The sequence below is a fragment of the Catharus ustulatus genome, chromosome 3 (assembly GCF_009819885.2).
Source record: "Catharus ustulatus isolate bCatUst1 chromosome 3, bCatUst1.pri.v2, whole genome shotgun sequence".
Classification (NCBI taxonomy): domain Eukaryota; kingdom Metazoa; phylum Chordata; class Aves; order Passeriformes; family Turdidae; genus Catharus; species Catharus ustulatus.
Window position 1 is genome coordinate 48,952,946 of NC_046223.1, and position 25,544 is coordinate 48,978,489.

At 44.7% G+C, this 25,544-nt stretch overlaps 1 protein-coding gene and 1 long non-coding RNA gene across 2 annotated transcripts; one reads left to right on the forward strand and one right to left on the reverse strand.

Annotated features, from left to right (window-relative positions):
• Window positions 1-2,364: 2,364 nt before the first annotated feature.
• Window positions 2,365-14,081, reverse strand: LOC116993587. The gene is made up of 2 exons (XR_004417336.1): window positions 13,999-14,081; window positions 2,365-8,245 (listed from the first exon to the last, which is right to left on the reverse strand). It is a non-coding gene; the product is annotated as an uncharacterized LOC116993587 (long non-coding RNA).
• Window positions 8,242-17,960, forward strand: ZC3H12D (zinc finger CCCH-type containing 12D). Its single transcript, XM_033054378.1, has 5 exons — window positions 8,242-10,369; window positions 13,920-14,059; window positions 15,038-15,272; window positions 15,889-15,995; window positions 16,679-17,960. The coding sequence occupies exons 1-5, from the start codon at window positions 9,987-9,989 to the stop codon at window positions 17,644-17,646; spliced, it is 1,833 nt and encodes a 610-aa protein (XP_032910269.1). The 5' UTR covers window positions 8,242-9,986; the 3' UTR covers window positions 17,647-17,960.
• Window positions 17,961-25,544: the final 7,584 nt, after the last annotated feature.

Genomic DNA, 25,544 nt, shown 5'->3' on the forward strand with positions numbered 1-25,544 from the left:
TTTCCTGTAATGCTGAAAATAATATTGAAAATGTTGTAGCAGAAGCATCGGCTTCTTCACTTTGACATAGCTGAGGCCTGTTGGAAGGGGAGCACCTCATGCTTCAGGCTCTTTGTTCATTAGTTGAAGGCTTAGAAACCAGCTCCTCAGACTTTTCTATTGGATTCCTTTACTTGCAACAGCTTAAAAATTAAATGTGGACTCTAAATTGTTTTATTCTGTGGATTTGAGTAAGGTGGAGACCTATTTTGCTGTCATATAGTTTCTTCAATTCTCTGGAGATCTCTTGAGCTTGATTCCAGGACTTGGTGTGGACATGACCAAACACAGGAAATGTACTTGGCTAAGAAGCTGCTTTTTGACAAATCTCTAACTTTTGTGTCTTTCAAAGCACAGAATTAGAAATCCAGGGCTTCCATAACTTGTCTCCTGGCAGAACATTTCTAACCACCTGAGACCCTACAGGTCTATCCTTGCAGAGTCTGAGCAAGAGCCCTCTGTCCCAGAGGAGAGGTAAACAGGAATTCTCCTGGAAATCTCTTGGGGAATCTAGGCTGAGGACTGCTCCCTATTCCTGTCAAGAAAATGTCTGCCTTCATTCTGGGTATAAGAAGATTCCAAGGAACTATTGCTAGGTCAGCATATGGTGCTGTGAATAGTGCTATGGAGGCAGTAGGTTGTCTTGAACTCTTCCTGCTCTTAGCCTGCTCTGTTAAGGAAACAAGGTTTGTGCTGTCATACTGTTCTCAGTCCTGCTGTCCTTTTCCACACAACATTTTCAACTTGCAAAAAGCACTGGCCAGATTTAAAAGAATGTGGATATAGTAAAGGAATTGTGTTCTTGCTTTCTTCAGGAAATGACAGTCATAGAAACAAACAAAAACTTCTAGCTGGGGAAGAGAGCTGGATTCTTGCTGAACATCAGAGGTCCTCTTACTGGAGAGCTGTGACTTATAATCACAAAGATGTTAAGTTTTAGCAGCCATTCCTGGCCTTCAGCTAGCCCTCAACCACTTGTAGGACACACAAAAGTGACTGATGTTTAGAAACAAACACCCTATTTCAGGTGAATGTGCTCTCCTTTCTGCAGCAGAAATGGCTCTTTGCTTTGCAACAGATAAATGCTTAAGAACAGAAAGTTTAAATGAGTAGTATACGGAAGTAAATAGTCCATTGGCCAGAGTCTTGAGAATAAGGGGTTAAAAAATCAGTACATCCAAAAGGATTCCAAGTTTCTGATTTTCAATATGCCTTGGTGCTGTTAAAAACACACAGTATTTTCAGATTAACAAAATTACCTGCTTATATTTTTTAAGAGGAAGCTTTCAAATGTGGGTGTTCAAAAATAAGGTGATAATAGGTGATTCAATGACAGTATAAAAATTCCCAATTTGGAGGCAAGTACTTAATTTTAAGGCTGCATTTCTAGCTGACACTGGAGGGATCACAGTTCACTTGGCATTGGCACATAGACAGTTTAGCACTCTAGGTTAGATGGGATTTACTCCTCCAGTCATCTGAAATGGTTTTGTTCATGTGGTTCTTTGGGAAATGGTACAAACAACCTGTATGGCCATCTGAAACCACAAACATTTCCTGCTGTTCGTATCCAGCCAGAGGTGTTGGAGTGGACAGAACTTTTTATTATCTCAGAATTGAAGAGTTGTCTTGTTCTAATGGCATGAAAAGTCACACTTTCCTGTCACTTCTTTTTCGTCAATGCCATCTCCAGCCTCAGTTTCGGTATTGACCTTGTGCTTGTGGTAGTTAAAAACAGAACAAAAAACCCCACCTTCCTCTGAATGTTGAAAATAGCATTAAAAACATAGCAGAAGCATCAACTTCTTTGCTTTGACTTGGCTGTCAAGTCAAGATGCGTATTGGAAGGGGAATGCCTCATGCTTCAGGCTCTTTCTTCATTAGTTGAAGGCCTAGAAACCAGTTCCTCAGACTTTTCTATTGGATTCCTTTACTTGCAACAGCTTAAAAATGAGATATAGACTCTAAACTGTTTTATTCTGTGGATTGGAGTAAGTTTGAGACCTATTTTGCTATCATATGTTGTGGTTTCTTTAGTTCTCTCGAGATCTCTTGAGCTTGATTCCAAGACTTGGTGTGGACTTGGCCAAAACTACATTATGAATAGGACATGGTCATAGAGTGCTAAAGACAAGTGGGAGAAGGGTAGGTTGCAACAGAGGTCTCTCTCTAATCCCACGGACATCATACAAGTCAGTGGAAGGAGCATAAATGTTGTATCCAAGTGGTTGGCATTGCAGGATGGGAGTTACCCAAACCCCCACGGTTACCTCGTGGTAACCCTGTACTCTGAGGTAAAGCTCTACCTGCTTCCTTTCACTTGTCAATAACACACCCAACCCTAACAACCACACAAACCAAACCAAATTCTCCCCTACCCCCATCATCTTTTAGTTATTTGGACAAGCATTTTAAAATTTTCAAGAAGTTTAGAACAATTTCTGATGCTGCTGTTATCTTTGTTCTTCTCACCCTCCCGTGTCCTGATTTTTTTCATGTAAAACTTGTAGGCTATTGGCAACACAATTACAGGTTTTGCTTGTAAGCTTCCTGGAGCATGGATAATTTCTCTCCTACTGTGAATCACCTGTTGCATACAGAGGAAGCACAAGCAATTTGAAAAATGTTAAATCACAATCAGATTTATGTAAATACTTGCTACCGGGCAGCATTTTTTGTGTAAAATGCTTGGTCTGGCCACAGATGGAATGTGCTTTTTCTTAATGAGCTAGCCAGTATCACCTTGGTTAAATATGGTAGCTGTGTTAAAAACAAATACAGTAAACTGTATGTAGGGTTCAGTCTTATAAGCTTACAATAAATCATTGAAGCTGAAAGACAGTTCCAAGAGCCTTCTGAAATCTTAACCTGAACGGTAGTAAACTTTTGAACTTGAAACTTGTTTGGGACTTTCTGATTGAAAAAGGTACTTTTTTATTTTGAGCCCAGTGGAAAACAACTTGAGTCATAGCAGTAGCTGGTTATATAAAATGAGGAAAAATAGATATTTTAGGCAAAACCAAGTAGGGATCGTCCTGCATCAGGTGTTATGAATGGGGTTGAAATTTTCCAAGAAGTTACCATTGTCTGCATTAATAAAACTGGTTTTCCTGTTTTTGTTCTTCCTGTTCTGTGGTCAGAAGGAGTGCTTGCTACAGTGGCATTGTTTTGGGGATGTAGGAAAGGTGGTCGTTTTGGTAAGCATGTAGAAATACTTCTTTTAAAGATAGTAGCTTTCTGCCAGTCTGAGTATAGGATTGCCTGTCAGTAACTGAGCTGGTACTCTAGTAGGACCTGCTAAATTAGTGATGTAGGCTTTTGGGGTGAGCATCTGTCTCCAATTCAAAATTTTCAGTGTCTCCAACAGGGAAAGAATTTCACTGGCAGAAAACACCCAGATTTGCCTAATAGTAAAAAATTGTAATTAAAGTCAGGAGTGTAGCTTATACTGTTGAGAGAGCTTGGCTTGAAGGTCTGACCTGAGCCTTCCTGAAGGGAGTAGGGGAATACTCCCACTTGAGGCAGGATGGAGAATGTATTAATTCCACAACTATTCAAAATATTCCTGGAAATAGACCTACATTAGATTTAGCACTTGCTTCATTCTCACTGTATTCTACTGGGTAGGGGCTAAAGGATTTTCACTGTGTTACTAGGGCCACATGTGTTTGTTTGGTACACAGCAGGTGAACTTTTCAGATGAGGAAGAGGGTGATAATGCTTTTCTTTTGTGCTGATGCAATACCGACTGTTTCCTTTAGCAAAGCAAATATCTCACTGAGGTGTGTAGTCTAAAACACCTGAGGTGTTCCACAGAACCAGTTTCAAGAGAATATTTTTTCCATGCAGGAGTCTAACACCATCAGGAAAGTTGTTTTACATGGGGAGCCTTCTTCAGAGTCATGCTTGGTCTCCATAGCCTCCAGGAGCTGCTGCAGCAAGGCTGCCTCACGTTGAGGTTGGTAGTGATTCTGGTGAGTGTCTACTTGTTTCACAAACCAGTAACCTCAGTCCTCAACACTGAAACATCCATTAGTGGGGAGGTCTTCCCCTCTGAAAACTTCTCCTACTGCAGCTCTTTCCCTCTGGCCTTGAGCAGAAATAAATCTGTTCTGGGAAAATTCAGCGTGCTTGTCAGCTCAAGGGAACACAGCTGAGAAAGGAAATGTCTTTGAAACCACAGGCTTTGGTGCTCAAATGTGTGTCTGTGCTGATGGGCGAAAAGGTGTGAGGCCATCTGAAAAGTTAAATATGCTCATTTATTTCTCATGGTCTTCTTTCTGGTAGCAGGTGATCACTTAGGTAAACAGGTTTCAGGAGCTGACTGAGGGTCTTCCTGGTTGCCTAGGATTTGAATGATTTTGAAGTCTTGTTTGCTCATGGCTTTTTACAGTAGATGGGCATTGTCATTTCAATAGAAATGAAATTTCTTTTATCTAATTGACTTTGTATAAGCTCCTATTTAGGTAGTAAAACCCCGTTTTACTGACAAGTAGGGGTTAAAATGTAAAGGGGTAAAAATAATGTAGTGTGCTTTGCTCTGTTGCCTTTCTGGGTTATAAATAATGCAGCAACTTTCTCTTTCCAGTACTACTGCTACGTGGTGGTCTTGTGATGAGATGTGTGGCATTGTGAAAGCTTAACTGGAACAGAGAAAATCCCTCCTCTCCAGGGGTGTTTGAAGTTTAGGTTGGACTTGATGATCTCAAAGGTCTTTTCCAACCTAGTTCATTCTGTGATTCTGTGACTTTGAGTCCAAGGAGTGAGGAGTCAAAGGTTGTGGCTGTTCTACTCACAGCTGTTCTGGGTGGCAGGGAATTAACACATTTCTTTAGTTGTGGCTCTTAGGATCGCTTCCCTGTTTCTGTAGCCTTAACCTGCCCAGCCAGAGCTTTGTGGATTAGAGGAAGTGTTGTACCAGGACAGAGGAGGACGTGTGTTATCCCTTTATGCTGTGACTGCCTGGGCACTGCGTTACACAGCAGTAGGGCATCCTGGCTCCCAAAGAGTTTCCAGGAGTCTGGGTGTGATGTAAAGTCATAACCATCACTTGGAAAAAGCAACAAGTGAGGCTTGGAGCAACTAGCAAACGCTGTTTGCATTAAACAGGATACCACTACAAAGGGTTTGGCTGCCCTGCTTACTCCCACAAAGTGTGCAGGTAGTGGGATTTCTGACTGGGAAAGGTCAGCCCTGCTCTGGTGTGTTACCTTATGACAGTGGCAGAGGTTCTCTCCTTCCACAGCAGGGCACCCCAGTCGTCCCTTGGGGCAGGGGGTACTGCACTTGCAAGAGCTGTCTGAAGCACCAGGGGTTAACCCCTCTGAGAGTCTCCAACTCTTCTTGCTGCCTAAAATTGTATTTAGGGTGTGTTTCTTTGCAACAAGGTAAGGAAAAAGCAGAGGAAAACCTCAAATTTCCATGAAGAAGTGCCTGTCGGTCTTTGTTGTGCACAGGCTTTGTGGAGCATCTCTGAAGCAGCCTTTCGATTGAGGCACCAGCAGGCTAGAGGGGATTGTTTGGGTTTTGATGCTTCATTGTAGTGTCCCAGAGCAGGTTCCTTCAGGCATGAATGAGGCTTTGCAGTATTGGGAACTAAACAAAATGTTGATTTTTTTTTTAAAACATTTTTTTTTCCATGTTTCCCCGGAGGTCAGGTATTTGCCAGATGCATGGGAATGAGGCTATGCTGACTTGGTACAGCAACCCTGGTGGAAGACTTCACTTGGCCCAGAATTCATATGCTATGTTCTCACTGCCCAATGTTCTGCATCCCTGCCGTAGTGAGTTTGACTAATCTTTGCCTGTGACTCAGATCGGAGATGTGTTGGGAACTGCTTTTATTTTATTTTCCTTTTGAAAAATGAAGTGAAAGTTTATCAAACTATGGTTATGTGAGAGTTTGGCCAGTCAAATGAGGAAGTAAAACCTTCCTATAAAATGAGTTCTGCCCACTGCACTTATTTGCTCTCAGTTGACATCAGCCTTACCTCTGAATACGAGCTGGTGACTTCCTTGTGAGCCTGGTACTGCTCTGAATCCAGCTTCTGGCTGGAGGATGGTGGGACAACACTGCTGGGCTGCAGAAAAAACAGCTGCCAGGTAAGGTGCAGAGCAAGAGGGATTACCTGGGAGTACTGCTCGCTTCCTGGAGAGTTTGGCTTCATTATTTTTAGCAAACAGAGCAGGGAAGGTGGGGAAGAAAAAGGCAAATCTTTTCTTTGTCATCAAGACAACAAATTACTGGTGTTGCTGTGAAGAGTTCATGTGCATCTCTCGTTTGTGTAAATAAAAATTCTTAGTTTTCTGAAGGTAGAGCAACCCATCTGCCTTCAGGGAAACACAACATGGCAGGGCTCAAATGGGCTGTCAGTCTTAGGTGGTTTGCAGTGTTATTCTCAGGGGTGAAAGGAGGAAGAGGGGTGAAGTGGTCCAGCCCTGAGGTTTGAGGGGCAATGCTGTGGTGGCAGGGAGCTGTAGCTGTGCTCCTTGTGCTACCCAGCATGCATATGAACTTTAGGGAAGACCTAAACCTGCTCTGCCTTGACCAATTCCAGGTCTGTCTGGGGCTGTGTCCCCTCTGCCTCAGTCTGCTTGGGCAGAACAGGCCTTTTGGGGGGACTTTGAGGAGCCCTAACTCCTTCTGAGTCAGACTGGTCCTTACTGTGGTTCTGTGCCCTGAGGCTTCAGGAGGTGCTGGTCTGACTGGTCAGAAGAGGAACAAACATCAGGTGGAAGGACAAGGAAAAATTATTCTTTGAAGTCATTCAAGATGTAGCACCACTTCTATGGAAAAATGTTCTCAATTATATTTTTCTAATCTTAAAAATCCGTCAAAATATACCAAAGGCAGAAAACCGTAAGAGGTCTTTTGATTTTTTGGACAAAAGTACTGATTGAAATATTAACATTCTAAAATGTTAATATTGAAATAGAATTTTGGAAACCTGAGTCTCTGTGTGTATCTGTAAGAGGAGTCACAACACCACAGAGAGTGCTTTTTAAGCTAGAACATAGGCAGACCATGATCTGTGGATAAATTATTCTATGAAATGAGAAGACAGGCTTTCAGTAGAGTGAGAACAAATACAGCTTCCAGTGGGATCAGCTGAGATAAAGGGAGGAAAGTAGCAGGAGGAAATCTAAGTAGTTTGCAAATGAAGGTCATAAAGTTTATAAATGGAATTTCACAACCTGTTTGTGATAGCGGAAGCTGTACCCTGTGATACACAATTTCTCCTCTTGTCATGTTTTTTGTGCTGGTTATTAGCAGCCCGCTGACCTGCTGGACTCGGGCACACTCCTGACTGTTTACTAATGTGTAAGGCAGGTATTTTATTGCCCTTTAATTCCCCCCTGAGAAGGGTGACCTCAGTGTTTTCTGTGACCAAGGCTTCCATCTCAGTTTTTCCAAATTGTTTTCTCTGTGGTGAAAACCCTGCAGTGACTGTGTCACACATTTTTAATGTTTGGCCACACTGGCTCAGAAGTCCAGTGTTTAACTCTGCAGAATTACCATATTGCTGGTGGTTGCTGATACTGCATCACATCAGCCCCAGGCAGCCGTCCAGAGCTCAGCATTTCCCAGCTTACAAGCCTTGCACAGAAGGACCAAGCCTTGCAAAAAGAAGCAAAGGGTGCAGACATGGACCATGGGCTTGGAGCTGCCTGGGATGGAGCTAGAGAAGTGTGGTGGTGAACAGCTTTATCCATCACCTACTCATGTGTGATGGAGGCTGTGAGGTGGATGTGGCCTCTGCCCCCTCTGCAGCTGGAAAAATCTCTGGTAAAATTCTGAAGGATTGCATTGAACCTGATTAAAGATGAAATCCAGGACAAGCGTCCATGCATCACAATGTGATGCTAACATGGGAAATTGTTTTGATAGTAAAAGAAAGGGTGGGGGGGAAGACAAAAAAGGAAAAGCATCAAAGCAGACAGAAGTACAGGTTTGAAGATAATAGTAATGGCTATTAAACTATGTGGTAAATGTTTTCTTTTCAACCTAGAGACAGGTACTAAGAGAAGTTTTTAATTAGCAGTAATTTATTTTTTAAAAGCTAGGTTTTTAAAGAAAATCAAGCAGTACACTTTAAGTGGAGCCATTGATTACATACCTGGAAGCAGGTTTTACTGTGGTGCTAGCTCAGATGTAGCTGCTTCTGCTTTATTTAGTTACATCAATGTATTTCAGCTCAGACAGTAGCTGTTTCAAAGATAAGACAACATTTCAATAATGAAAAAGGCAGGCAAATACATTTTCACCTTTAATCAATGAATTGAAAAGAAGGACTAGATGTAAAAATTGTAAAATTGTTACAGAGTGCAGTGTGAGGAAAACAGTCACTGACTAAAATAAGCAATGTTTTAGTTTAAGTGGAAAAATACACATGGTAACTGTTATCCCCTTACAGTTATGACATATATAAGGTATGATTTATTTAGTTGATGCTTTTTGTTATTTTTGACTGAGTGCCAGATTTCTCCCAGAGAATACCTGAAATATATAAAGCTACATAGAAAAGTAAAGATCAAAGTTTCATGAGGTAAGGTTGTAACTAATTATGGTGTTTTCCTGCTAAACTAATCAGTTTTAAATTAACTGAACTCAGCGTGGATTTCTTGCCCGCAGCCTGAGAGGCCTCTTATGCTTTGGGGAGGAGCTTCACTCTGAATCCTCTCCCAGCTGCTTGTTTGCTCCATGCCTTCTTTCACATGGTTTCAGCTTCTGGCTCCTGGCGTGGCCCAGTGCTGGGCAAGGAGTGGCTGACAGGATGGGAAGGGGAGCTGGTGGGTTAGGATGTGGTTCTGGCTCTGGGCTCAGCACAGAGGCAGTTTGGTCACTTAATTCTGCATCTGACCACAATCAGCAGAGGGAAGAGGTCACCCTTACATCCCTCATGTGGGTAAAACAACCAGCCACAGCTTTTAACTAAGCAGCACCGATAATTGCAGTGATGTGGCAAGAGCAGTGCAAGCAAGCCAACAGTGACTGAAGATGTTTGGCTTGATGTCCTTCTTTGTCACACTTACTGGGTTTAGGCAGCTCTGGGTATCCCTGACTATGCTGCCCATCACCTTCATTCACTGGGTAAACCAGAAATTTACGTGTTGCAGTTCTGGAGAATATGAAGTAGCTTTTTGCTACTTTTGCATGCTCATTACCTTGACAATAAACGTAAGTGAAATTGAAACTGCTTTCCGGATCACCTGCTTCAAAGCACTGTCCCAATGGCTTTCAAAAAAACAAGCTGCTTCTCTGAAAACAAAAGCCCTCACTGAAACAGCAAGTAACAGGAAAAGAGTAGTCAAGGCGTCATTAGAACCGATGAGTGACAGAATTTCAGAATTTATGTCTGTATGCACACAGATAGACACATAGCAGGAAAAATAAAACTACTTTAAAAAAAAGAGTTTCCAGATACTTTGCAAACAACATGTTTCCCTAAACTACTGGATGAAATTTGCCATACTTGTTAAGTTGCTATGGCATCTGAGCCCATCCAGTAAAATCTGATATTTATCTCGGTTTGAGAAACCACACAGCAAAATGAAAATCCCCTTTGTGTCATTTCCTGTGAGATAAGTCTGAAGAACCAACTCACGCATGCAGCCTGCGTACAGGCAGCCTGGCATGGCTCACCCAGTAAGGTGACACCTGTCTGACATAATGTTTGGAGAGTGACGAACGTTGCATGGGACACTCTGCTGCTTTTGTAACTGAGAGCAGACCAGAAAAATGCTTAAATGCTGAGAGAAGACTGGACAGTCTCCTCAGAGAGAACACAGCTAATCTGGTCCCTGCTGTGCACTAGGCAAAGAACTGAGACAACTGCATGTTCTTCCTTAACTCTTGTGTTTTGTTGTCTCTAATCTTTCCCTCCCTGAAGCTGATGCCTGTGAGATACTGCTGGGAAGACAGGATCATCAGGTTTAAAGGAAGATAAATGCCTACTAAAATGGCATTGGCCAGTTCAGTTTCTAGCAAAGCAGCACCACCACACTCCAGAAGAGCTTCTGCAGCAGGGGTGGAAGTGCACCAGAGCAAGATGGATTTTTTCTGCAAGCTGGGCTATGGTAAGCAGGACATCTGCAAAGTGCTGAAGAACCTGGGCCAAGAGGCCTTGGAGGATGATGTACTGAAAGAGCTGATTCGGATGGGGAGCAAACCTCAGGCTCTGGAGAACCAGGCTCAGCCTTCCCAGCTAAAGCTGGTCGCCCGTGGATCATGTAGCACCACGCTAGGGCTGAAGTGGCTTGGAGAAGATGGAAGTGATTCTTCTGATTCCTTGAGACCCATTGTGATTGACGGCAGCAATGTCGCAATGAGGTAAGCTGCGTTCCCTGAAAGGCATCTCTCTTCCTCTGAAGCTTTGAACTTTAGAACTGATGGCTTGAAGTGTGTTTTTCCTTCAAGTGAGAGGTGCATTGATGCAATTGATGTATGAACAATTGCTTATTCTTGTTCTTCGGCTGATGCACAGCTTTTAAGGACCTGCTGTCTTGATGCCCATGAATATGTATGTCACATGCAATTACTGGCTCACACTGCATTCTGACCAGAATAAGGCAACCTCTGTCCACTGTTTGTGGCAGTGTCCCTCCCTTTGGGCTCACTATTTAATTAGTCTCCTTTTCAAACAGGCACCTCCAATTTCTAAACCTGAGATGTTTTCAGGGAAAATCTGATGAACATGTAGAAGGGCCGCCCAACTAATCTGAGGGGAAATAACATCAGGTGGTTGTGCTTTCTAACAATATAACAGTTGTACCACTTTGACTTGCAAGTAAACTCTAAAGTGTTCACAGCTTGTATAATTGTTGGTTTTCAATTTGGCTTCAGTTTTAGGGAAATATCAGGGAATTGGTAGTTAACTTGTATTGAATAGATTCATTCCCTTCTTAGTCATTCTGTTTCTGGGAAATGTCACATCAAGCATTTTCCTGAGCAGTGCCTTGGCACTCTGAAAACACTGTTACAGATGGGGAGCCTGGCATGTCCCTGTGGATGGGATGTCCAAAGACAGCAGTGGATTGGACTCTGTTTATCCAAGCAAGACAGAGCCAAGAGTCCAGGATGCACTGGCTATTCATCTGTTTTCTCTGTTAACCTCCCTGTCCACTCAGCAGGGCCAAATCCATCCCTGCAGGTTAGGACAGGGCAAAGGAAGGCTTCTTCCTTTTGTTAGCTGTCAGATGAGATGAGATATGAGATATGAGATAAGATATGAGATGAGATGTGAGATGAGATGAGACCATATCTCCTCTGTTAGGGAGAAAAGTGGTCAAGCATCCACAGCAACTAAGCAAATTATGCCATCTTGTGGGTGAAAGGAGAAATCCTATCCAAAACCAAGAGGTTCCCTGCTCAAGACAGCTCATCAGGAGTGGGAAATACACAACAGAGCAAACTTGTTTGGCCTTGTGTGGGCCGTGAGCTTGGTAGCCAGGCGTGAGATCTCCTACCCTGCTTTGCCTCTTCACACAAGCCCCTCCTCAGGGTGCCTTTCTTGCCTCTCTGCAAAAGGACTGAGCACCCACTCAGGCAGTGTGAGCTGATCCCCTGTCCCTGTGCTGGGGTCAGTATTTCCCATGGTGGGCCATGGGCTCTGTTCTCAGGTCTCCTGACACAGAAGCTTTAAGTTGCAGAAAGGCAAAGGTTTACAGCTCTTCTTAGACATCCCAACCTCTGTCTTGATAATGACTGTGTGGATGATGGAGGAGACTTGAACTTGTCAGTTCAGTTGGTGCCTGGAAGGGCACAGCCTGGAAGGAGCTGCTTTCCTCTCCTGGATGCCTTTCAAAGTGGTGCTGAATGGCATTTACTTTGGCTAATGGGGTAGGCCTGGTCAGTGCTTTCAGTATTCTTGCTTTAATTTTTCTGGTTTGCGGCTGTCAGACAGAGAAGGACTGTTTGCAGGTGTCAGGGGACAGGGATTCCCTTGCTGGGGATTCCCTTGCTGGGGAAAACTCCATCATCATCAATACCAACAGCCATAAAAGTGCAGTAGAAGCTGCAGTTTAGGAATGAAACAATCAGGAAGTTAGATCATCAAGTGGCAGTTGTCTGTGTGGAGAAAAATACCTTGAGCATTTGTATTTATATCTTAGGATTGCTGTTTCCGGAGCATTTCAGAGTTGGCATTGAGAGCCCACTGTAGGGTGCAAGGTTTTGAAAAGGATTTAAACACCCCAGGGTAATAAAGTAACTGACTCAGCAGTCTCTAGCCATCAAGCAGCCTACCCAGAGAAGCTGAATGGAAAATAACCTTGCCTTCAGCCAGTCTCACTCGCCAAATATCTCAAGATGCCAAATTGCTGCTTTGTTTTCAGAGAGATGTGCCCTGCTGGTCTATGACCCAAGTGCAGTGTAGCTGTTGCTGTCAGGAGAGATGAGACTGAGTTATGACAGATCATGGATGGGTTATGGTCCATGGACTCCAGGGTTGTTTGGAAAAGGTGGCTGACAGGAGCCAGTCTGTGCCCACACAGGGAGGATGGAAAGCTCTGAGGGCCCTGTTCCATTGCACAGCAGTCACTGGTGTTCAGTGGGGATGTGCAGCCCCCCACACATGTGCAGACTCATTCACATGGACCCCAGGTCTGGCTGTAGCAGTGTAGCAGCAGTTGGATTAGGTGATAATGCTGGGGAGTAGTTCCAGGTGCCTCATCTTCCCTGTTCCACTTAGCCTTTTGGTGTAAAACAGAGCTTTGGTTGTGAGGCTGGGGTAGACAGATCCTAGAGATGAATCCCTGGGATGTGGTGGTGGGAGGCTGCAGCATCACCCTTGGCTGGTTGGTCAGTGCAGGGGTGCAGCAGCCAAGAGAGTGGCTCACAAGGGCTTTCTGCAGAGGTGAAAGCCTGAGTGAGACTGGCATTATTATGCAGAAAGGTCAAAGTACAAGGGTGAGTATTCTGTAGATACTGTGAAGGTGTTTATCCATTTAGGACACTCTGTACAGTTTATTTTAGTTTCCTTGTGTAGTTAACAAACCACCTTCCTTTACAGATACACTGCACTCTAGTAAAATTTTAGATAAGCGAATGCCAAGCAGTAGGAACTTTCAGGAAAGGTGAGACATTTAGAAGGATGTCACCCCAAGTTGTTTTCCTTGAGGTTATTTTCTATCTTATGCTTCATATTGAATTCTTCAGAACCCACCTTACTGGCACTTCTTGAACACTTGTCTTTGGGCTTTCCTGCCTCTCTGTGCAATGAAGAAAAATAGCCATCAGCTAGAGCAAGATAAAAGTGGGCCTGAGGTGCCTGTGGCCATCTCCACTGACGTCTTGTCTCTTTTTTGGTTCTCTGTTTTCCTATCCCACCTCTTACAGTTTTTTTTCCCCCGTATTTTGTCTCATGTTTCCAAAAAAGATCACCAGTGGAGTGCCCTGTGGTTACACCTGCAGCCACTTCAGCCTTTAAAGTCTCTAATGCCTCAGTTACCACAGAAGAAAATCCCCACATTTTGTTTTTCACAGGAAAGCCTCATGGGTTTCTGCTTATGCAAGAAGAAACTCTCATTCCTCAAACTTTTTTCAGACAAGGCATGTGAAGGGTTTGACAAGGCCTAAGATCTTGTTGATACTTTAGAACTCAAGTCCATTGAGATACAGATGGAAGGAATAGGCTTGGGTCACAGAAATAGGGGATAGGATACCTCTGTTTTTAAGTATCTAAACTTTTCAGAGAAGTCTTTGGCTCTGCTGGAGGAGGTGTTTGGATCTGTCCCACCAGGACACCCTGCCAGGTTGTTTTCTTGGAAACTGGTGAATGACATAAAAGCTGTTTATTTTGCCTTTTCATTACTGGCTCAGTTAAAGAGAGCTCTAAGCTTCATAAAAGCTTTGCCTCATGATCCTCTCTCTGTTTCTATAGTCATGGAAACAAGGAGGTGTTCTCCTGCTGGGGGATCCAGCTGGCAGTGGATTGGTTTCGAGAGAGGGGGCACACTTACATCAAAGTCTTTGTCCCACTCTGGAGAAAGGAACCCCCTCGACAAGACAGCCCCATTGCAGGTAGGTCATCATCCTGGGTGTAATTTGGCAACCATTAGGTGCAGTTTGGAGACAGAGGGGGTGAGAGGAACCCAATACAGTTTTTTTCTCTGTAAAGACAAGCACAGTGCAAGTTGTGTATCAGGCTTCCCTCACTTAAATGAGTCATTAAATCATTGCCCCATTCAGTGCTCCTGGCTAGCAGCTAAAGCTGCTTACAAGGCTTTGTTACACTGCTTTAAACCTTCTGCTTAACAAGCACGAGGTGCTGCCAAACTGAGTTAAAGAAGGAGTTTGTCAGCTTGCAATGAGCCTACAGAGCTTTTGGGGCCTGCCAGGAGACAGTGCTGTTCATTGCTGCATGACTATTATTTGTCAGCCTGTACCCACCACAGAGGGGGCATGGGCTCTGCTTCCAGGAGGAGAAAATGCATCAGCAGAAGTCTGTGGAGGGGAGTGAGACTCAGATTTCTGGAAACAAATCAGTGAGGTTTGTGCCAGCAGTTTGGTGTCTGCAGATGAGGCAGATCTGCCTTCCTGTGGAGAAGGAATGGCAAGAGGTCAGAGCATCCTCAGCAACAAAAGAAGTTTATTTATGTATTGTATCACACACTTTTTATTTCCAGGTAAAGCTTACATCAGGGCTGGTTAGGAGCCTTCTGGCATCTAGCAGGGTAAAAAGGGCACTGCAGAGATTCAGTATCAGTCTGGTGTAGAATTCAAAGCATTCTTTTACAGATAAGACTTAGAAATAAAAAAAGGGTGTCTCAAAATTTACAAGTTGACGTTTTTGTAAAAGACCAAATTTTCAAGTTGCTAAATAACCACCAGGTATCACTGCATCTGAAAATTGTACCATGAGTTTCCTAAACTGCTGAAATATATTTAGAGTCCTGTAGGTTTCTAGCAGATGCTCGAGACCTAATGGTTGAAACTAATTAATTAGTTTCTCTTTTATTTTTTGCTTCCCTCATCTACTTCTGCCAATCCCCCCACCAGATCAGCACATTCTTGAGGAGCTGGAAAAGCAATCTGTCCTGGTCTACACACCCTCCAGGAAGGTGAAAGGCAAGAGGGTGGTGTGCTACGATGATCGCTACATAGTGAAAGTCGCTTATGAGAAGGACGGAGTCATTGTTTCCAATGACCACTACCGGGACCTCCAAAATGAAAATCCCGAGTGGAAATGGTTCATTGAGCAGCGACTACTCATGTACTCTTTTGTCAGTAACAGGTAAGAGGTGGATGGTGTTACAGAATTTAAACATTATGGGCCAAGTCAGCTCCAGCATCAGAGTACCTCCCACAGAATACATGAGCCTTTTTATGAAAGGAATTTACTGCAGCTTTTCTTATCTCATTTGCTGTGTTTTCTACTCCCCAGCTTTGATCTTAAAACCTCCCATGTCACTCTCCTATGAACTTTCCTACTTGAATGATAGCATTAGTGACCAGCTTTGCTTCTTTCCAATCCAATTTGCGACGTTAAACCAAGAGTTGGTATCTTCTGATTTCTATCTCCTGTAAGAAGCAGAATTAAATCCATGAGAGGAGGCTAGCTGGCAGTATTTCTAATTCCCCTACATGACAAAATAGGATTTTTCCCTGTGTTTCTGCAATCGTAGCTTGCTAGAAGAGACAAGAAGCTGGTCTCTCTGGCCCTTCACCATCCCTGCTGAGAGAAGGTTTTCATTCATGCGAGGCTGAGCTGAGTTCTCCTCAATCTGTTCATACTAACCTCTCTTCTCTCCTGAGTTTCCTAATAGCCGAGTCCAGGGGAAATGCACTTCACTGGGACATCCAGAGTGCACAGACATGTGCTTACATCCTTGACTTTTTTACTTTTCCAGGTTTATGCCTCCTGATGATCCATTAGGCCGGCACGGACCCACCTTAAGTAACTTCCTCAGCAAAAAGCCAGTGCTTCCTGAGAAGAAATGGCAACCTTGCCCTTATGGTGGGTTTCTCCCCAGGCTGTGAACTGCCCCCTGCTTCCCAGCAGTGCTCTCCCTCAGCTAGGGGCCACTGCCACGTGCAGTCCTGCTGTGTGTGGTAGGGACTTGGGTTGGGCTTGCTCAAAGGTGTGCTGCTTTATTCCCCTCCTGCTGAAGAGGCTCCAGCCTCAGCAAAGGCAGCAGATGTTTCTGGCCCCTCCATCCTTGCCTGCACACAGCCCTCACGGGCACCATGGCTGTGCTGACCATCCTGCCTGCACACCCTTCTTTCTCACTTTTGTGGAGTGGGTTTTGCTGCAGCACTTGGGAATGGCCATCCAAACACTTTCCCTCTCTCCCATCCTGACAGCCCCCTAGCAGTGTGCTGGTTTCTCAGAGGTAAATCCCTATGCCATTTTTTAAAGTAACCTTTGGTAGCAGCAGCCTCCCAGGCCACTGAGTGCAGGAACTGAAACCTGAATATCAGACACTCCCAAAATAGCAGAGACTTCCTTTCACTGCTGCTTCACCCTGCTATTAATATCAGCAATATTTAAATCTGGAGTCAAAAGTACTGAGTTTGAAAATAGTACTTCCCCTTTTTTTCTGTGTTCATCAAACCCAGTGCTGGGGAGAAGTGCTGTGTGCATTAACTGATGTTGGTGCCAGTGACAACTTCCTGTCTGATTTGTTTTTATTCTCTCAGGTAAAAAATGCACCTATGGCAACAAATGCAAATTTTACCATCCAGAGAGACAACATCAAGCTCAGCTTTCAGTTGCTGATGAGCTCAGGGCCAAAACAAAGGTCCCACTAGCCCTGGGGAAAGAGGAGGAGAGGTGTCAGTGCTCAAGAGGAGAGCCTGCACCCTGCGATGCCTGCACAGAAACTCTGCGGGAAGCCAGAGGCTGCTCCGGGCCTTGCTGCTACCCAGGCACATCCCAGGGGAGCTGCTCTGAGCAGCCATTCCGTGCCTGGGCCAGCAGTCCCGGCTCCGACCCGGGGCTGGAGCCGCTCCTGGAGAGGATGGCAGCGGTGTCCATCAGGGACGATACCTACGGCTGCAGCTGGTCCTTGTGCTCCTCTCGGGACAGGGGGGCCATGGGCAGCCCTCAGCCCTGCCCTGACCTCAGGCACAAGCTGCTCTCACTCCGTCACCCGCAGGGCTTGGGGCACAGCGCCTCAGCCAGGTGCCCTTGCCAGCAGGGAGTGCTCCCACCTGGGCCGGGCGGGATGTGCCCCGGGCACAGCTGGGCTCAGGAGCGCCATGGTGTGCGTGGAATAGCTCACGGGAGCCACTCCATCCCTGGCAGTGCTCAGCACAAACAGGCCCTGGAGACCCAGCACCCTGCTTTGCTGCAGTCCACAGCTCTGTCCCCTGGCGGGCTTCCCCTGTACAGTGAGCGCCAGCACCGCTGTTTGCACAGCCAGCCCTCAGGGCCGCCCTTCCAGACAGATCCCAGCAATGGAACGGGCTTATTCCAGAAAACACGTGCTTACCCCAGTGCCTCTTACAGGGACTACTGGCCCTGCCCAGCTGCAAGGCCACCCTCTGCCCAGCAAATAAACATACACAGGGAGCTGTGCTCCCCTTATCCTTACAGTGTGAGGAGCCAGGCCATGACTTTGTACCCCAGTATCCAGGATGAGGGGACTGGAGCACCTCCCCTATGAAGACAGGCTCGGGAAGTTGGGGCTGTTCAGCCTGGAGAAGAGTAGGTTGCATGGAGACCTCACAGAAACTTTCCAGTATCTGAAGGGAGCCTACAAGGAAGCTAGAGAGGGACACTTAATCAGGAACTATAATGATAGGACACAGAGGGATGGCTTCAAACTGAGAAGGGGTAAGTTTAGATTAGATTTTAGGATGAAATTTTTTATTGTGTAGGTGGTGAGACACTAGAACAGGTTGTCAAAGAAGTTGTGGATGCCCTATCCCTGAAAGTGTTTAAGGTCAGGTTGGGTGGGGCTCTGAACAACCTGGTCCAGTGGAAGATGTCTCTGCCCATGGCTGCAGGGATATTGGAACTGGATGATCTTTTAGATCCCTTCCATCTCAAACAGTTCTGTGATTCTATGATATTGCCTGCTGGACTTTAATGATTCAAAGACAGAGACTTCTGAAATCTCCAGAGCAAACCATTCCCAACAAGCACAAGTCCTAGGGCAAGAAGATGCTATTCTGAGGTTTAACTGTTTTTAGAGGGTGTTGTGGCAAGGATTAGAGCTTCTCCAGGAATACAAGCATCAAGTCAGGGAAAAGGCTGTTATCCGTGGCAGTAGGATTGCATTCCATCTCCCCTGAAAGAGAACAGGAGGGCTCAGGGTTACTGGGCTGTCAGCATTTGAACCTCACTGGTGACTGACCTATTGTTCAACTTCCGTAAAAGACCCGTGCTCCCCAGTCAAGGGCTCTCCCATCACCTGCCTGTCACTCCTTGCTCAGCCAGCACAGATGGTTTGCCCTGTTCCTCCAGCACAGGGCTGTGCTCTCTGCTAGTAGGCAGCTTTGGGTCCCTGTCATTACCCAATTCGAGCCCAACCTGCTGCCAGTGAGCTTTCAAAGCTACATCTTGTGCTTCTAAATCAAAGCTGAGAACGCACAGACCTGCTAGCAGAGGGGCTGGAGGTGCACAGAGCACCTGAAGGAAGACACATTTCTCAGAAAAGGGACACATACAGCATAAATCAAATCAGGGAAGTCATCTCCAGTGTGAGTCCTGGTGTGGACTGAGGGTTTGGGGTTGGTAATTAAAATCCAGAAGTCCAGATGATGCCAAAGAGGGAAAGAAAAAAAAAAAGCTTCAGTGTCTCCTGTATTGAACAAGAAATCTATTGTTGACGTAACTCTTAATTCCTAAATGTGGCCCCATAATGCAATACAGCAAACTATGTCCTGTTAGGACATGTTTGATTTTCAGTAAGCTGTAAAGCTGCTAATCTCTGCATTAGTAAGGTTGATCCTGAAGGTTTTTGGCACTATACCAAAGTTTAAGTATGTCAGTATGACATGTTTTAAAAATGCTTTAACACATTATAAAATGTTCATCTATAACAATTTGTTCTCAATAATGTCTTCTTTATTTTCTGGGTTTTACTAAGGTGGTGGTGGGGGATTTGTTGTTATTTTGTTTAGTTTTTTGGTTTTGTTTGCTTTTTTCCCCCCAGTCCTCTTAGAACCGGTGCTTCAACATTCAAGTGGAATTTTCAATCTCTCTGACCCTGCAGTATCTCATTTCTCTGAAGGGCAGTGTTCCAGGCAGGAATTAAACATGGTCCTCAATGAGAAGTTGGAATTCTGTTAGTTTCACAAAGGTTGCAGAATTTTACCATTAGTGACATTATTACATGATGCATATTTTGGAAGTGGTGATAAGTTTCCCTCTGGAAACCATCACCAGCTCTTTTTTTTTTTTTCCTTTTACTTTTTTGTGATTGTATTTGAAGAATCTGCAGAAAATAAGTAAACTGCATCTGTTCAATTTCTTATGCCCCTGTGACTGGATCCAAGAAACAGCAATTTGGATTTTGGAGGTATGACTTACCTTCACAGAACACCTCAGTTTTGTCCTTATGTCCTATGGATTGTTGGAATGGATTACAAATTTATCCCCTACATATGACATAAGGATTAGAAGTTGTCTTAAAACAAAACTGTGGAAAAAATTTGCTGTGATATGCCTCAAAAAATACTGGAGACAAAGTATGATGCCGAGTGGAAAAACACATTCCACCCACGCAAGCAAAGCAAGTCCCAAATGGCAGCATTCAGAAAACACACACAGCAATGGAGCAGGATGCAACTGTACATGTCAGCATCACTTTTTGTGTCTGGCATGCACGTTGCATATTTGAGTACACAAAGCATTTAAAAATCCATAGGAAAATTGCCACACTGCCTTTATATGCCCTTGGCATGCTGAGGATGTGTATAAACTTTTGCCCTTTTCCTTTGAGGATGCACAGGAATTTGGTGGTTGTTCAAAACCCTCTCAACGTTTAATAATTATTTTTCTTTTAATTTCTGTCATATTTACTGAGGAATCTTTTTGTAAAATACACAGAATTTGCTGAGAAAGTGTCTGAGAAAATAAATCAGACTTTGGTGCTAAACAGAACTTGATTTCTCTTGGCTTTTGTGCTCACCAGAGGGTTTTTTCTCATGGGGATTCTGTTGGAAGGGCAGCTCAGCAGCAGCACTGTGTCACTGCCTGAGAGGAACTGTGCTGGCCAGGAGCCCACAGAAAGCAGGGACTGTTTCCCTGATCCAGCACAGCACAAGCTCAGGGGCTTGGGAGCTCATGCTGCAGGGCCTTTTGCGCTTTCCAAAGCAGGGATTTCGATTTGCCTTTGTCAGCCCCTGGAGCAGGGGAAAGGACTGCCAACAGAAAGGAGGAGGCAGCTCTTGGACAGGGGGTAAGAGGCTGTTGCTATTTGGTATCTCTGCTGAGATGCATTTGAGGCCAGCTCTCGCTGCCAAGTTGCAAATGAACCCATAAATCTTAACAGGCTCAGAAAGCCCTTGATGCTCTTTGCTTTTTGGTTGTCAAGACTCTTTTAGAAGATGCTGAAAGCACTGAGAGCAATCTTCCAGGAGATGGGTTGCTTTCCCAAGGGAGATTTATAGAGTTGCCAAGTTCATTTTAAGAAAAAAAAAAAAAAAGAAAAATAAGAAAAAAAAAGAAAATAAAAAAGTCTGAAAAAAATTCCTCTTCCTTTCTCTACACTCAGCCCTTCCCAAAAAGCCAGAAACACTCTCCCTTGCAAGGGGCTAGGGAAATTATACACAAATATTTCACTGAAAATCTTGGCTCCCCCCTGCAACAGCTCCTCAGCATAAGAAGGGGGAAAGAGGGTGCTCTTTGCAGTCCTGGGCACCTCCCTCCACCTCTTCTAAAATACAGAAATCTCTCTTGCACAGAACATGGATAACAAACCTACTGATGTGGTGGGCTAAGGTACTATAAGAATTAATGCCATAAAACAATCTATGAAGTAGGTAATCTTACTGGGTACCAAACACTTGTATTTGCCAATTATTCTGAGAAGTTTCAATAATAATTTAATTCAGTTCCTACAAGAGCTGGTACAATCCATCAGCAAACATTTGAACTAATCAGAAAAACTAAATAGAACATGACTTCTTAAAAAATGTTGGCCTGCTAGGTGAGAAGAAGGCCTGTACTTCACCAAGTGTGATAGACCTTTGCACTCACTGATGTATACACAAGACTGCTGTAGGATCTATCTATGATGCAGTGGTGGGACTGGGATGCTTTGAACTCTTGAGAAGAGTTTAATATTACAGCATTATTACAGCATTATTAAGAAGGTGCTATGACTTGAAATTGATAGCAAAGGGATTTTTCATAGTATTTTAGCCACATCCCTCTTCCACCCCCAGCTGGGCTCACTGCCTTCAAGTCTTGCAGCAAGCTCAGAGGAACTGTTCAGTGAGATGTGCTGATGGGCTGACTTGGCAAATGTAACCCAGACAGACATACAAGTGGAGCAGAGGAGGGAGTGAACACAGCAATTTGTGGGGACAGTGAGCCAGAGAAGCAGGACAACACATGCAGGCCTCGAAGGGCTTTGAGCACGGTCAGGAAATTGGATGATGTGTATGAAGGGTGGCAACAGGATTGTTTACCCTAATCACACTGGCAGCTCCTCTTTCCCTGAGTCAAACTTCCTTGTCTTCCCCTTCTTCTCCCATCCTTGTTGGGCTCAGGATTTCTACTGCACCTACAATTCCCTAATTTGGGCATTGAAGGGAGTTACTAACACTACTGGTTCCATACAGAAGACAAATAGGCATCAGCACACTTGATGGCAGAAGAAAAACATAAACTAGGAGTAGACAGCAAAATATGGATGGCATAATGCCACACTGGACAAACAAGTAGATTTTTTCAAGAAAATAACAAAAAGAAATTAAATACAATCAATGAATAGTAGAGCTTGAAGAAGCAAGTACTGAATGTCACATACGGTAGGATGAACCTTGGAAAAGAGCTGCTGTGCAGAGTAAGACTGAAAAAGGTGTCTGCCACCCATCTGCACACTTGCAAGGCTGAGCAAAGCAGGTCCAGCCCTGTTGTGGCTCTCAGTTTGTTGAATTTAGAATCTGTAATTTAATATCTGTAGAGACTCCAAACAAGTGAGAAAAGCGCTAAATAAGAAGCAGCATCAGTTGTAGTAACCAAATGAGCTACAACACTGAACATAAAGTCAAGACAAAGATAACTTCACCGTCTGTGATTTCGTTTGCAGATTAGATTTCATTTTACTACAGGAATTAAAGTTCTTCTGGCATGCTCAGGAGAGCTGTGCAGAGACCAGAACTGCCTACGAGGACCAAAGAACAACCAAGGCTTGCCAAGGGGGGCAGCAGGAGAAGCCCAGAGGAATGTGATGGTTTCTCCTACTTGAAATGGTAAATGGCAAAATGCACTTCCTAAATAAAACCACAGTCTCCAACTGCAAGGAAATCTAAATCCTAAGAAGTACCATGATGCCCTGGCAAAGGTTGCAGTCCATTCCCCCACTGCTCCAAAAGTAGTGCTAAGGAAATTTTTAGCAGGGAAGCAAACTTGACTATGATTTGTTATTGCCAAAATATACACGGCCATTGGCAGACAATTATAAGTCTTACTCAAAACCATCATCAGAATGAGAAATACTGAGTTCTCCCCACAGGAGGTCCTGTTAGGAAGAGGCTGAAGTGAATACAGAAGCTTGTAAAAATGTTATTTCCAGCAGGGAAACATTCTCAGAGAACTTCAGCATCTGCATATCCTTTTGTTCATAATGTAATGTACGATGTGGTGGATTTGGAGCCCTGGCTTCACGTAAAGAAGCAGATGGAAGATCTTTAAATTTTGGAGCATCTTCCCCAGGTCATATTTAAGCCTTGCAGAAGGTGAAAAAAAGTTAATATCAGTTTAAACTGAAGTCAAATAAACAATATTAAATTGGGGGGGTGGGGGGGGGTGGGGAACAGAGAATCCAATTTTCTACATCAGTAGAAAAGTAGAAAAAAATATCATCAGTGGTTATTTCTGTTCATCTTCTATGGTTGGGGATGGTATTAGGGAGACACCGGTTTAGGTCAGACTCTACACTTTGCTCTTTGATGATCTAATGTCTGAATTTGCCCACAGCCAAATGGAAGCCTCTAGGGAATGTCCCGCGATTGACATCCCTAAGGCATTCACCTATTCTAACCTATTTCTAAAAAACATGATGGTCAAGTCCGCCACAAGGTGTCAATGTGGTAGCACTGGAGACAGGATTTGCTGCTCCATGGCCGCCTTTCCCCAGGGAGCGCCTGCACTCGGGGAAATCCTGGCAGCAGAAGCGGCGCTGGGAGCAGCAGAGGAGCCAGGAGCGCGGCACAGGCTCAGCCCAGTCCCGCTCAGCTCAGCTCAGCCCAGCCCCGCTCAGCTCAGCCCAGCCCAGCCCCGCTCAGCTCGGACTCTCCTCTGCCGGCGCTCCCGGCAGAGAGGCTCCTGCAGGCTGGAATAAACCAGGAAGGTGCGGCAGAGGCTCCGTCACAGCTGGAGCCATTGCGCTGCCTTGTGGCAGCTGAAGCACGGGGTGCTGCGGTAACACTCACAGGCTGCTGGAGCTCAGCCCCTGGTTTGTGTCCAAGCAGCTCAGGAGGACTTGGAGGCTGCAGCAGGGTCAGGCTGCAGAGCAGTGAGAGACAAATGCAGAACAAGAGGTTTCAGAAAGGGGGCATTTTACAAAATCTGCCCTTTATCCCACCTATTTATTCTCCCCTCACCTGCAGTTCAAGCTGTGGCTGCCCTGCCACCGGCGGCTCAGGATTTATCTTGGCCGAGGCCCAGGCGCTGCTGCCAGGCTTTCCTTTCAGGGCAGCAGCCCTGGGAAAGTCACTCGGGGTTAAGTTTAGAGTTCCAGGTTGGCACATTCTTAACGCAAGCCAAAAATAAGTGTGAATGGGGATCAATTTTATGAATTTGCTGAGCTGCCAATTATATTTTAAAGCTGAAATCTGAAACTAGGTTTGCCAGTGGATAAGTATCACAGCCAATCCTTAGGCAGAAATTAATTGAAAAAACACTCTGCAAGCCCAGATAGCCTTGCCTCACAAATGTTGTCTCCCAGGTGGACTTTGGACATTGGCAGTCAATCAGAACAGAGGGGACTTAAACTAATTAAGTTTATTGTCTTGTATGTGTCAATCAGCAGTTAGATGTACAACAAATATTGCCAGCATGCAGCTGTAAGGCAGCATTAAGTGTTGGGGGGAACTTTTGTCACAAAACAAACCAGCACAAGCTCCTACTGCGTTCCTTCTACACCTTCTTTGCATTTTTGGGGAGCAAGGTCACCACAGCTGTACAGTTGGGTCGTGCACCCACATCTCAACAGAACTGAAAATAAAATTCTCCGCTCACCAGGCAGAGGCTGGATGTGCAACTCGGCACTTGAGCTCACAGCTATCTGAAACCTGCCTGCCGCTTTGTTTCTAAGCTCCTTGCCAGAGGCACAAATAACCCTGTGGGTCCGGCTATCACATCACCAGCAGAGCAGCAAAACTGGCTTGAAGGCAGGATTTCCTGATGGACCCTGTAGTTGTCCACAAGCCAGCAGATGATTCCCAATACTGTGCCATACTCAATCTCATTTATTCAGGCCTGCTTGAAATGCTGCATTTGTGGTGCCCAGCTCTCGGTTTTCAGGGCTCAATACAGTTTTGAATGCAGTTCATTCCATTTCAAGGCAGATTTACACCAGAGCCATTAGCACTGATATTACAAAAGCTACATATGCTTTCTAAACTCTGCAATATGTAAAAGAATCTGTGAAAAACAGAGGACATCCCCATCCTTCTTGAACAACTTCTAAAGCAAATCTTCCAGAGGACACAGACAACTCTATGATGTATAAAATGTGTGTATCTTATAAAAATGTATTTCCTGTATTTTAATAATATAATTTTACTATGTTATGTATAAACATTATGTTACATTGTATTGACAATGAGCTGTCATCCAAAAGGACCCACAAGGTGCACCATCACCTCAAGTGCTGTGTGCAGTTTTGGTCACCACAACATAAAAAAAGACTTAGGGCTATTAGAAAGAATCCAAAGAAGAGCCACGAGGATGGTGAAGGGTCTGAGAGGAAGCTGTATGAGCAGCTGAGGTCATTTGGTCTGTTCAGCCTGGAGAACAGGAGACTGAGAGACCTTTCTGTTATCTCCAACATCCCCACAAGGCAAAGTGGAGGGGCAGACACTGATCTCTTCCCTCTTGAGACCAGTGACAGGACCTGAGAAAATGGCATGAAGCTGTGCCAGGGGAGGCTTAGAATGGATATCAGGAAAAGGTTTTTTCACCCAGAGGTGGCTGGGCACTGGAACAGGCTCCCCAGGGAAGTGGTTGCAGCACCAAGCCTGACAGAATTCAAGAAGTGTTTGGACAACGCTCTCAGGTACAAGGTGTGTCCTGTGCAGGGCATGAGTTGGTCTCAATGGTTCCCATGTATCCCTTCCAACTCAGCGTATTTATGATTCTAAACACTGAGGCTTTTACTGGAGC